Below are 12,777 nucleotides of genomic sequence, written 5' to 3'. Positions count from 1 at the left end.
GAAAAGAGGGAGGGTGGGAAGAGGCGGGAAAATGTGAAGGGAAAAAAATGGCGGAAATATGGAGGAAAATGGGAAGGAAATGGGGTAAAATATGAGGGAAAATGGGGAAATTTGGGGGAAAATATGAAGGAAATGGGGAAATTTGGAAGGAAAAGGGGTAAAATATGAGGGAAAATGGGGAAATTTGGGGAAATATGGGGGAAAATGTGAAGGAAATGGGAAAATTTGGGAGGATATTGGGGTAAAATGAGGGAAAATAGGGAAAATGGAGAGAAAATGGGGAAATATGGAGGAAAATGGGGAAATTATGAGGTAGAATGTGAAGGAAATGGGGCAATTTAGAAGGAAAAGGGGTAAAATATGAGGGAAAATGGGGAAATTTGGGGGAAATATGGGGGAAAATGGGAAGGAAATGGGGAAATATGGGGGAAAATGAGGAAATTTGGAAGGAAAAAGGGTAAAATATGAGGGAAAATGGGGAAATTTGGGGAAATATGGGGGAAAATGGGGAAGTTATGAGGGAAAATGTGAAGGAAATGGGGAAATTTGGAAGGATATTGGGGTAAAATGAGGGAAAATGGGGAAATTTTGGGAAAATACGAGGGAAAATGGGAAGGAAATGGGGAAATTTGGAAGGAAAAAGGGTAAAATATGAGGGAAAATGTGAGGAAATATGGGGGAATTTGGGGGAAAATGGGGAAATTATGAGGTAGAATGTGAAGGAAATGGGGAAATTTGGGAGGAAAAAGGGTAAAATATGAGGGAAAATTGGGGGAAAAGTGGGGAAATATGGGGGAAAATGAGGGAAAATGGGGAAATATGGGGGAAAATGAGGAAATTTGGAAGGAAAAAGGGTAAAATATGAGGGAAAATGGGGAAATTTGGGGAAAATATGTGGGGAAATGGGAAGGAAATGGGGAAATTTGGGAGGATATTGGGGTAAAATGAGGGAAAATGGGGGGAATTTGGGGAAAATATGGGGGAAAATGGGAAGGAAATGGGGAAATTTGGGAGGAAAAGGGGTAAAATGAGAGGAAATATGGGGAAATTTGCGGAAAATGGGGAAATTATGAGGTAGAATTTGAAGGAAATTGGGAAATTTGGAAGGAAAAGGGGTAAAATATGAGGGAAAATGGGGAAAAGTGGGGAAAATATGGCGGAAAATGAGGGAAAATGGGAAGGAAATGGGGAAATTTGGGAGGAAAAGGGGTAAAATGAGGGGAAATATGGGGGAAATTGGGGAAAATATGGGGGAAAATGGGGATGTTATGAGGGAAAATGTGAAGGAAATGGGGAAATTTGGGAGGAAAAGGGGTAAAATGAGGGAAAATGGGGAAATTTTGGGAAAATACGAGGGAAAATGGGAAGGAAATGGGGAAATTTGGAAGGAAAAAGGGTAAAATATGAGGGAAAATGTGAGGAAATATGGGGGAATTTGGGGGAAAATGGGGAAATTATGAGGTAGAATGTGAAGGAAATGGGGAAATTTGGGAGGAAAAAGGGTAAAATATGAGGGAAAATGGGGAAATTTGGGGAAATATGGGGGAAAATGAGGGAAAATGGGAAGGAAATGGGGAAATTTGGGAGGAAAAGGGGTAAAATGAGGGGAAATATGGGGAAATTGGGGAAAATATGGGGGAAAATGGGGAAATTATGAGGTAGAATGTGAAGGAAATGGGGCAATTTAGAAGGAAAAGGGGTAAAATATGAGGGAAAATGGGGAAATTTGGGGAAATATGGGGGGAAATGTGAAGGAAATGGGGAAATTTGGGAGGATATTGGGGTAAAATGAGGAAAAATAGGGTAAAATGGAGAGAAAATGGGGAAATATGGAGGAAAATGGGGAAATTATGAGGTAGAATGTGAAGGAAATGGGGCAATTTAGAAGGAAAAGGGGTAAAATATGAGGGAAAATGGGGAAATTTGGGGAAATATGGGGGAAAATGGGGAAATATGGGGGAAAATGAGGAAATTTGGAAGGAAAAAGGGTAAAATATGAGGGAAAATGGGGAAATTTGGGGAAATATGGGGGAATTTCGGGGAAAATGGGAAGGAAATGGGGAAATTTGGGAGGAAAAGGGGTAAAATGAGGGGAAATAGGGATAATGGAGAGAAAATGGGGAAATATGGAGGAAAATGGGGAAATTATGAGGTAGAATGTGAAGGAAATGGGGCAATTTAGAAGGAAAAGGGGTAAAATATGAGGGAAAATGGGGAAATTTGGGGAAATATGGGGGAAAATGGGGAAGTTATGAGGGAAAATGTGAAGGAAATGGGGAAATTTGGAAGGATATTGGGGTAAAATGAGGGAAAATGGGGAAATTTTGGGAAAATACGAGGGAAAATGGGAAGGAAATGGGGAAATTTGGAAGGAAAAAGGGTAAAATATGAGGGAAAATGTGAGGAAATATGGGGGAATTTGGGGGAAAATGGGGAAATTATGAGGTAGAATGTGAAGGAAATGGGGAAATTTGGGAGGAAAAAGGGTAAAATATGAGGGAAAATGGGGAAATTTGGGGAAATATGGGGGAAAATGTGAAGGAAATGGGAAAATTTGGGAGGATATTGGGGTAAAATGAGGAAAAATAGGGTAAAATGGAGAGAAAATGGGGAAATATGGAGGAAAATGGGGAAATTATGAGGTAGAATGTGAAGGAAATGGGGCAATTTAGAAGGAAAAGGGGTAAAATATGAGGGAAAATGGGGAAATTTGGGGAAAATATGGGGGAAATGGGAAGGAAATGGGGAAATTTGGAAGAAAAGGGGTAAAATATGAGGGAAAATAAGAAGGAAAGGAAAGAATATGGGGGGAAATGGGGAAATATGGGGGAAAATGTGAAGGAAATGGGGAAATTTGGAAGGAAAAGTGGTAAAATATGAGGGAAAATGGGACCATTTGGGTTTCAGAGACCCAAATGGGGTTTTAATGACACAAAATAAAGGTTTAAGGGACCCAAATGGGGTTTATAGGGGATCCAAATGGGGTTTCAAGGGCACAAAGTGGGGTTTATGGGATCCTAAATGGGGTTTTGAGGGCACAAAGTGGGTTTTAAGGGACCCCAAATGGGGTTTATGGGACCCAAAATGGGGTTTATAGGGGATCCAAATGGGGCTTTATGGGCACAAAGTGGGTTTTAAGGGACCCAAATGAGGTTTATGGGGTCCTAAATGGGGTTTAAAGGACCCAAATGGGGTTTAAAGGGATCCCAAATGGGGTTTGAGGGATCTAAATGGGGTTTATAGGGGATCCCAATGGGGTTTCAAGGGCACAAAGTGGGGTTTATGGGATCCTAAATGGGGTTTTGAGGGCACAAAGTGGGTTTTAAGGGACCCCAAATGGGGTTTATGGGATCCCAAATGGGGTTTTAGGGATCCCAAATGGGATTTATAGGGGATCCAAATGGGGTTTTAAGGGCACAAAAAGGGGATCCAGGGACCCAAATGGGGTTTTATGGGCACAAAGTGGGGTTTTAAGGGCCCCTAATGGGGTTTATGGGATCCCAAACGGGGTTTATGGGATCCCATATGGGGTTTTATGGGATCCAAATGTGTTTTTATGGGCACAAAGTGGGTTTTAAGGGACTCAAATGAGGTTTATGGGGTCCTAAATGGGGTTTAAAGGACCCAAATGGGGTTTAAAGGGATCCCAAATGGGGTTTAACGGATCTAAATGGGGTATATAGGGGATCCCAATGGGGTTTTAAGGGCACAAAGTGGGTTTTAAGGGACCCAAATAGGGTTTATGGGACCCCAAATGGGGTTTATGGGATCCCAAATGGGGTTTTATGGATCCAAATGGGGTTTTATTGGATCCAAATGGGGTTTTATGGGATCCAAATGGGGTTTTAAGGGATCCAAATGGGGTTTTGAGGGATCCAAATGGGGTTGTATGGGATCCAAATGGGGTTTTATGGGATCCAAATGGGGTTTTATGGGATCCAAATGGGGTTTTAAGGGATCCAAATGGGGTTTTGAGGGATCCAAATGGGGTTTTATGGGATTGAAATGGGATTTTATGGGATCCAAATGAGGTTTTATGGGATCTAAATGGGGATTTATGGGATCCAAATGGGGTTTTATGGGATCCAAATGGGGTTTTATGGATCCAAATGGGGTTTTATGGATCCAAATGGGGTTTTATGGATCCAAATGGGGTTTCATGGGATCCAAATGGGGTTTTATGGGATCCAAATGGGGTTTGATGGGATCCAAATGGGGTTTTATGGATCCAAATGGGGTTTTCTAGGATCCAAATGGGGTTTTATGGGATCCAAATGGGGTTTTATGGATCCAAATGGGGTTTTATGGGATCCAAATGGGGTTTTATGGGATCCAAATGGGGTTTTATGGATCCAAATGGGGTTTTAAGGACACAAAATGGGTTTTTATGGATCCAAATGGGGTTTTAAGGGATCCAAATGGGGTTTTATGGGATCCAAATGGGGTTTTATGGGATACAAATGGGGTTTGGAGGGATCCAAATGGGGTTTTAAGGGATCCAAATGGGGTTTTATGGATCCAAATGGGGTTTTATGGATCCAAATTTGGTTTTATGGGATACAAATGGGGTTTTATGGGATCCAAATGGGGTTTTATGGGATCCAAATGGGGTTTTAAGGGATCCAAATGGGGTTTTATGGGATCCAAATGGGGTTTTATGGATCCAAACGGGGTTTTATGGAATCCAAATGGGGTTTTATGGGATCCAAATGGGGTTTTAAGGGATCCAAATGGGGTTTTATGGGATCCAAATGGGGTTTTATGGATCCAAATGGGGTTTTATGGGATCCAAATGGGGTTTTATTGGATCCAAATGGGGTTTTATGGATCCAAATGGGGTTTTATGGGATCCAAATGGGGTTTTATGGGATCCAAATGGGGTTTTATGGATCCAAATGGGGTTTTATGGGATCCAAATGGGGTTTTATGGGATCCAAATGGGGTTTTATGGGATCCAAATGGGGTTTTAAGGGATCCAAATGGGGTTTTATGGGATCCAAATGGGGTTTGGAGGGATCCAAATGGGGTTTTAAGGACACAAAATGGGGTTTTATGGGATCCAAATGGGGTTTTATGGGATCCAAATGGGGTTTTATGGGATCCAAATGGGGTTTTAAGGATCCAAATGGGGTTTTATGGGATTCAAATGGGGTTTTATGGATCCAAATGGGGTTTTATGGGATCCAAATGGGGTTTTAAGGGATCCAAATTGGGGTTTTATGGGATCCAAATGGGGTTTTAAGGGATCCAATTGGGTTTTATGGGATCCAAATGGGGTTTTAAGGGATCCAAATGGAGTTTTATGGGATCCAATTGGGTTTTATGGGATCCAAATGGGGTTTTAAGGGATCCAAATGGGGTTTTAAGGGATCCAAATGGGGTTTTAAGGGATCCAAATGGGGTTTTATGGAATCCAAATGGGGTTTTAAGGGATCCAAATGGGGTTTTATGGATCCAAATGGGGTTTTATGGGATCCAAATGGGGTTTTATGGGATCCAAATGGGGTTTTATGGATCCAAATGGGGTTTTATGGGATCCAAATGGGGTTTTAAGGGACCCAAATGGGGTTTTATGGGATCCAAATGGGGTTTTATGGGATCTAAATGGGGTTTTATGGGATCCAAATGGGGTTTTATGGATCCAAATGGGGTTTTAAGGGATCCAAATGGGGTTTTGAGGGATCCAAATGGGGTTTTATGGATCCAAATGGGGTTTTATGGATCCAAATGGGGTTTTATGGGATCCAAATGGGGTTTTGAGGGATCCAAATGGGGTTTTATGGATCCAAATGGGGTTTTATGGGATCCAAATGGGGTTTAAAGGACACAAAATGGGGTTTTAAGGGATCCAAATGGGGTTTTATGGGATCCAAATGGGGTTTTATGGATCCAAATGGGGTTTTATGGGATCCAAATGGGGTTTTAAGGGATCCAAATGGGGTTTTATGGGATCCAAATGGGGTTTTATGGATCCAAATGGGGTTTTAAGGGATCCAAATGGGGTTTTATGGATCCAAATGGGGTTTTATGGGATCCAAATGGGGTTTTATGGATCCAAATGGGGTTTTAAGGGATCCAAATGGGGTTTTATGGATCCAAATGGGGTTTTATGGATCCAAATGGGGTTTTATGGATCCAAATGGGGTTTTATGGGATCCAAATGGGGTTTTATGGATCCAAATGGGGTTTTATGGGATCCAAATGGGGTTTTAAGGGATCCAAATGGGGTTTTAAGGGATCCAAATGGGGTTTTATGGATCCAAATGGGGTTTTAAGGGATCCAAATGGGGTTTTATGGGATCCAAATGAGGTATTATGGGATCCAAATGGGGTTTTAAGGGATCCAAATGGGGTTTTATGGGATCCAAATGGGGTTTTATGGGATCCGAATGGGGTTTTATGGATCCAAATGGGGTTTTATGGGATCCAAATGGGGTTTTATGGATCCGAATGGGGTTTTATGGGATCCAAATGGGGTTTTATGGGATCCAAATGGGGTTTTGAGGGATCCAAATGGGGTTTTATGGGATCCAAATGGGGTTTTATGGGATCCAAATGGGGTTTTATGGATCCAAATGGGGTTTTAAGGGATCCAAATGGGGTTTTAAGGGATCCAAATGGGATTTTATGGGATCCAAATGGGGTTTTATGGGATCCAAATGGGGTTTTATGGGATCCAAATGGGGTTTTATGGGATCCAAATGGGGTTTTAAGGGATACAAATGGGGTTTTATGGGATACAAATGGGGTTTTAAGGGATCCAAATGGGGTTTTATGGGATCCAAATGGGGTTTTATGGATCCAAATGGGGTTTTATGGGATCCAAATGGGGTTTTATGGATCCAAATGGGGTTTTATGGGATCCAAATGGGGTTTTATGGGATCCAAATGGGGTTTTGAGGGATCCAAATGGGGTTTTATGGGATCCAAATGGGGTTTTATGGGATCCAAATGGGGTTTTATGGATCCAAATGGGGTTTTAAGGGATCCAAATGGGGTTTTAAGGGATCCAAATGGGATTTTATGGGATCCAAATGGGGTTTTATGGGATCCAAATGGGGTTTTATGGGATCCAAATGGGGTTTTATGGGATCCAAATGGGGTTTTATGGGATCCAAATGGGGTTTTAAGGGATCCAAATGGGGTTTTATGGGATCCAAATGGGGTTTTAAGGACCCCCGAAATCCAGCCCTCCCCCCAATTCCACCCCCCCCTTAATATACCCCCCAAATGGAGCCCCCCCCCTCAATATCCCCCCTCTCAGAACACCCCCCCCTCAAAATGCCCCCCCCAAATACCCCCCACCCTCAATACACCCCCCAAAATCCACCCCCCCCTTAATATACCCCCCAAATGGAGACCCCCCCCTCAATATACCCCCTCTCAGAACACCCCCCCTCAAAATACCCCCCCCAAATACCCCCCACCCTCAATATACCCCTTCCAAATCCAGCCCCCCCCCCCAGTATACCCCCCCAAATTCACTTCTCCTTAATATACCCCCCAAATGGAGCCCCCCCCCTCAATATCCCCCCTCTCAGAACACCCCCCCCTCAAAATACCCCCCCAAATACCCCCCACCCTCAATATACCCCCCAAAATCCACCCCCCCCTTAATATACCCCCCAAATGGAGCCCCCCCCCCTCAAAATACCCCTTCCAAATCCAGCCCCCCCTCAATATACCCCCTAAAATCCAGCCCCCCCTTAATATACCCCCCAAATGGAACCCCCCCCCTCAAAATACCCCCTCTCAGAACACCCCCCCCTCAAAATGCCCCCCCCAAATACCCCCCACCCTCAATATACCCCTTCCAAATCCAGCCCCCCACTCAATATACCCCCCAAATCCAGCCCCCCACTCAAAATACCCCCCCAAATGGAGCCCCCCCCTCAAAATACCCCCCCTCATAATACCCCCCACCCTCAATACACCCCCCCAAAATCCACCCCCCCCTCAATATACCCCCCAAATGGAGCCCCCCCCCTCAATATACCCACTCTCAGAACACCCCCCCCTCAAAATACCCCCCCAAATGGAGCCCCCCCCTCAAAATATCCCCCCCAAAATACCCCCCACCCTCAATATACCCCCCAAATGGAGCCCCCCCCTTAATATACCCCCCAAATGGAGCCCCCCCTCAATATCCCCCCTCTCAGAACACCCCCCCCTCAAAATACCCCCCCAAATACCCCCCACCCTCAATATACCCCCCAAAATCCACCCCCCCCTTAATATACTTCCCAAATGGAGACCCCCCCCTCAATATACCCCCTCTCAGAACACCCCCCCCTCAAAATACCCCCCCAAATGGAGCCCCCCCCCTCAAAATACCCCTTCCAAATCCAGCCCCCCCCTCAAAATATCCCCCCAAATCCAGCTCCCCCCTCAATATACCCCCCAAATCCAGCCCCCCACTCAAAATACCCCCCCAAATGGAGCCCCCCCCTCAAAATACCCCCCTCATAATACCCCCCACCCTCAATATACCCCCCAAATGGAGCCTCCCCCCCTCAGAACACCCCCCCCTCAAAATACCCCCCAAAATTCAGACCCCCCACTCAAAATACCCCCCCCCAAATACCCCCCCACCCTCAATATACACCCCAAAATCCACCCCCCCCCTCAATATACCCCCTCTCAGAACACCCCCCCTCAAAATACCCCCCCCCCAAATGGAGCCCCCCCCCCAACACACCTAAGGACAGATCACTATTTATTGCAGATAAAATAGGGGGTGGAAGGGGGGGGGGGTCCCCATAAAAATCGGGGATAACCCCCCCCCCAAATAAATAAAGCCCCGTGGACACCCCCCCATTAGATGGGGGGGGGTCTGTGGGGGGGGGGTCCCATGGTTTTAATTGTGGGGGGGGGTCGTTCAGACCTCGATGTGGGGGTCCGACCCCCTCCCCTCCCGCTGCAGCTGCTCCTCCTGCTTCAGTTTGGGTTTCTCTGTCCTCGTGTGCCACACCAGCACCTGGGGGGGGGGGCAACGATATGGGACCCCCCCCCAAACCCCACGACCCCCCCCCACATATAGGATCACTGCTGCCCCCCCCCCCCCCCCCCCCCCCCCCAAGGACCCCTCAAAGACCCCCCAGGACCCTCCATAGGATCACAGTTGCCAATCAGGATGCTCTGTAAGACCCCCAGGACCCCCCCCACCCCATAAGATCTCCATTGCCCCCCCAGAACCCCCCCATAAGACCCCCAGGACCCCCCATAGAACACCCATTGCCCCCTCAGGTTCCCCCCAAAGACCCCCATTGCCCCCCATAGGACCCTCAGGAACCCCCCAGGGACCCCCATGACCCCCTATTAGACCCCCATTGCCCCCCATAAGACCCCCAGAAGGACCCCCATTAACCCCCATAAGACCCCCATAAGACCCCCAAAGCCCCTCATAAGCCCCCCAGGACCCTTTATAAGACCCCCAGGACCTCCAGAAGGACCCCCATTACCCCCCATGACCCCCACAAGGACCCATTACCCCCATAAGACCCCCATAAGACCCCCAAGGACCCTCATTACCCCCATAAAGCCCCTATTATCCCCCATAAGACCCCCAGGGCTCCAATAAGACCCCCAGGACCCCTCGTAAGACCCCCATTACCCCCTATTAGACCCTTATTACCCCCTGTAAGACCCCCAGGACCCCCACAAGGACCCCCATTACCCCCCGTAAGACCCCCAAAGCCCCTCATAAAACTCTCAGGACCCACACAGGACCCCTCATAAGACCCCCACAAGGACCCCCATTACTCCCCATAAGACCCCCAGGACCCCCATAAGGACCCCCATTACCCCCTATTAGACCCCCAAAGCCCCTCATAAGACCCCCAATACCCCCCATAAGACCCCCAAAGCCCCTCATAAGCCCCCCAGGACCCCCATTACCCCCCATAAGGCCCCTATTACCCCCATAAGACCCCCATAAGGCTCCAATAAGACCCCCAGGACCCCTCATAAGACCCCCATTACCCTCTATTAGACCCCCAGGACCCCTCCTAAGACCCCCATTACCCCCCATAAGACCCCCAAAGCCCCTCATAAGCCCCCCAGGACACTTCATAAGACCCCCATTACCCCCATAAGACCCCCATTACCCCCCATAACACCCCCAAAGCCCCTCATAAGCCCCCCAGGTCCCCTCATAAGACCCCCAGGACCCCCATTACCCCCCATAAGGCCCCTATTACCCCCATAAGACCCCCAAAGCCCCTCATAAGCCCCCCAGGACCCCTCATAAGACCCCCATTACCCCCCATAAGACCCCCAAAGCCCCTCATAAGCCCCCCAGGACCCCTCATAAGACCCCCATTACCCCCCATAAGGCCCCTATTACCCCCCATAAGACCCCCAAAGCCCCTCATAAGCCCCCCAGGACCCCTCATAAGACCCCCATTACCCCCCATAACACCCCCAAAGCCCCTCATAAGCCCCCCAGGTCCCCTCATAAGACCCCCAGGACCCCCATTAACCCCCATAAGGCCCCTATTACCCCCCATAAGACCCCCAAAGCCCCTCATAAGCCCCCCAGGACCCCTCATAAGACCCCCATTACCCCCCAAAGAAGCCCCCCCCCCTCCCTACCTGCGTGCAGTTATCAGCCTTGGGTTCCAGCTGCTGGGGGGTCACCAGCCCCCCAAGTAAGCTGCTTTCCAGGTAGCCCCTCTCAGCCTCGGGGTCAAAACGCGCCCCGGGGTGGGCTAATAATAGGGGCAGCCCCACAGCAAAGCCGGCCATATCCAAAGGGAAGGGACGTTCGGGTTTCCAGGCTGTATGGAAACCCACCACTCGGCCCCCCTCTACTATAGGGCTCTCAAAGAGAAGCCCCCCAACCAGCCCCACGGGCCACACTGAGACCCCACGGGTACTGCGCATCTGTGGGGAGAAATACAGGGGGTTATTGGGGGCAGAAAGGGGGATATTGGGGGCAGGAAGGGGGATAGTGGGGGGTTTGGGGTCAGAAAGGGGGATATTGGGGGCAGAAAGGGGGGTATTGGGGTCAGAAAGGGGATAGTGGGGGGTTTGGGGGGTTTTGGGGTCAGAAAGGGGGATATTGGGGGCAGGAAGGGGGATATTGGGGTCAGGTAGGGGGTTATTGGGGTCAGGAAGGGGGATATTGGGGGTTTGGGGTCAGAAAGGGGGATATTGGGGTCAGAAAGGGGGATAGTGGGGGCAGAAAGGGGGATAGTGGGGGCAGAAAGGGGGATAGTGGGGGGTTTGGGGGATATTGGGGGCAGAAAGGGGGATATTGGGGCATTTGGGAGGTATTGGGGTCAGAAAGGGGGGTATTGGGGTCAGAAAGGGGGATATTGGGGGGTATTGGGGTCAGAAAGGGGGATATTGGGGGCAGAAAGGGGGATATTGGGGGGTACTGGGGTCAGAAAGGGGGATATTGGGGGCAGAAAGGGGGATAGTGGGGGGTTTGGGGGGTATTGGGGTCTGAAAGGGGGATATTGGGGGGTACTGGGGTCAGAAAGAGGGATATTGGGGTCAGGAAGGGGAATATTGCGGGCAGAAAAGGGGGATATTGGGGTCAGAAAGGGGGATAGTGGGGGCAGAAAGGGGGATATTGGGGGCAGAAAGGGGGATAGTGGGGGCAGATGGGGGTCAGGAAGGGGGGTTTGGGGTCAGAAAGGGGGATATTGGGGTCAGAAAGGGGGGTATTGGGGGGAGATGGGGGATATTGGGGTCAGAAAGGGGGATATTGGGGTCAGAAAGGGGGATAGTGGGGGCAGAAAGGGGGATAGTGGGGGGAGATGGGGGATATTGGGGTCAAAAAGGGGGATAGTGGGGGGAGAAAGGGGGATATTGGGGTCAGAAAGGGGGATATTGGGGGGAGAAAGGGGGATATTGGGGTCAGAAAGGGGGATATTGGGGGGAGAAAGGGGGATATTGGGGTGAGAAAGGGGGGATAGTGTGCATTTGGGGGATATTGGGGGCAGAAAGGGGGATATTGGGTCAGAAGGGGATATTGGGGGCAGAAAGGGGGGTATTGGGGTCAGAAAGGGGGATATTGGGGGCAGAAAGGGGGATATTGGGGTCAGAAAGGGGGATATTGGGGGGTTTGGGGTCATAAAGGGGGATGTTGGGGTCAGAAAGGGGGATATTGGGTTCAGTAAGGAGGATATTGGGGGGTATTGGGGTCAGAAAGAGGGATATTGGGGTCAGTAAGGGGGATATTGGGGGGAGATGGGGGATATTGGGGTCAAAAAGAGGGGTATTGGGGAGTTTGGGGTCAGGAAGGGGGATATTGTGGTCAGTAAGGGGGATACTGGGGGATTTGGGGTCAGAAAGGGGGATATTGGGGGCAGAAAGGGGGATAGTGGGGGTTTGGGGGGTATTGGGGGCAGAAAGGGGGATATTGGGGTCAGAAAGGGGGATATTGGGGACAGAAAGGGGGGTATTGGGGACAGAAAGGGGGGTATTGGGGGGAGATGGGGGATATTGGGTTAGTAAGGGGGTATTGGGGAGTTTGGGGTCAGGAAGGGGGATATTGGGGGTTTTGGGGTCAGAAAGGGAGATATTGGGGTCAGAAAGGGGGATATTAGGGGGTTTGGGGTCAGAAAGGGGGATAGTGGGGGCAGAAAGGGGGATATTGGGGGGTTTGGGGTCAGAAAGGGGGGTATTGGGGTCAGAAAGGGGGATATTGGGGACAGAAAGGGGGATATTGGGGGGAGATGGGGGATATTGGGGGCAGAAAGGGGGGTATTGGGGGGAGATGGGGGGTATTGGGGCCAGAAAGGGGGATATTGGGGGCAGGAAGGGGGG

General features: G+C 49.1%; 1 protein-coding gene and 1 pseudogene across 1 annotated transcript; both read right to left on the bottom strand.

The window, feature by feature from the left end:
• Positions 1–955: 955 nt before the first annotated feature.
• Positions 956–2,423, bottom strand: LOC146751140 (uncharacterized; annotated as a pseudogene).
• Positions 2,424–8,703: 6,280 nt separating this feature from the next.
• Positions 8,704–10,915, bottom strand: B3GAT3 (beta-1,3-glucuronyltransferase 3). Its single transcript, XM_085535492.1, has 2 exons — positions 10,594–10,915; positions 8,704–8,977 (listed from the first exon to the last, which is right to left on the bottom strand). The coding sequence occupies exons 1-2, from the start codon at positions 10,882–10,884 to the stop codon at positions 8,879–8,881; spliced, it is 390 nt and encodes a 129-aa protein (XP_085391618.1). The 5' UTR covers positions 10,885–10,915; the 3' UTR covers positions 8,704–8,878.
• Positions 10,916–12,777: the final 1,862 nt, after the last annotated feature.

The sequence above is a fragment of the Coturnix japonica genome, unplaced genomic scaffold, assembly GCF_054131305.1.
Source record: "Coturnix japonica strain WE unplaced genomic scaffold, WE-NBRP24 Scf128, whole genome shotgun sequence".
Lineage (NCBI taxonomy): Eukaryota > Metazoa > Chordata > Aves > Galliformes > Phasianidae > Coturnix > Coturnix japonica.
Note: the sequence above shows the minus strand (reverse complement) of the source record. Positions and strands in the feature narration are given on the sequence as shown.

Excerpts from the sequence above, each read along its gene's own strand:
- B3GAT3 (XM_085535492.1), bottom strand. The coding sequence starts at position 10,884 with ATGCGCAGTACCCGTGGGGTCTCAGTGTGGCCCGTGGGGCTGGTTGGG. Across the intron at positions 8,978-10,593 it reads AGGCTGATAACTGCACGCAG|GTGCTGGTGTGGCACACGAG; the intron begins GTAGGGAGGGGG and ends CCCCCCCCCCAG.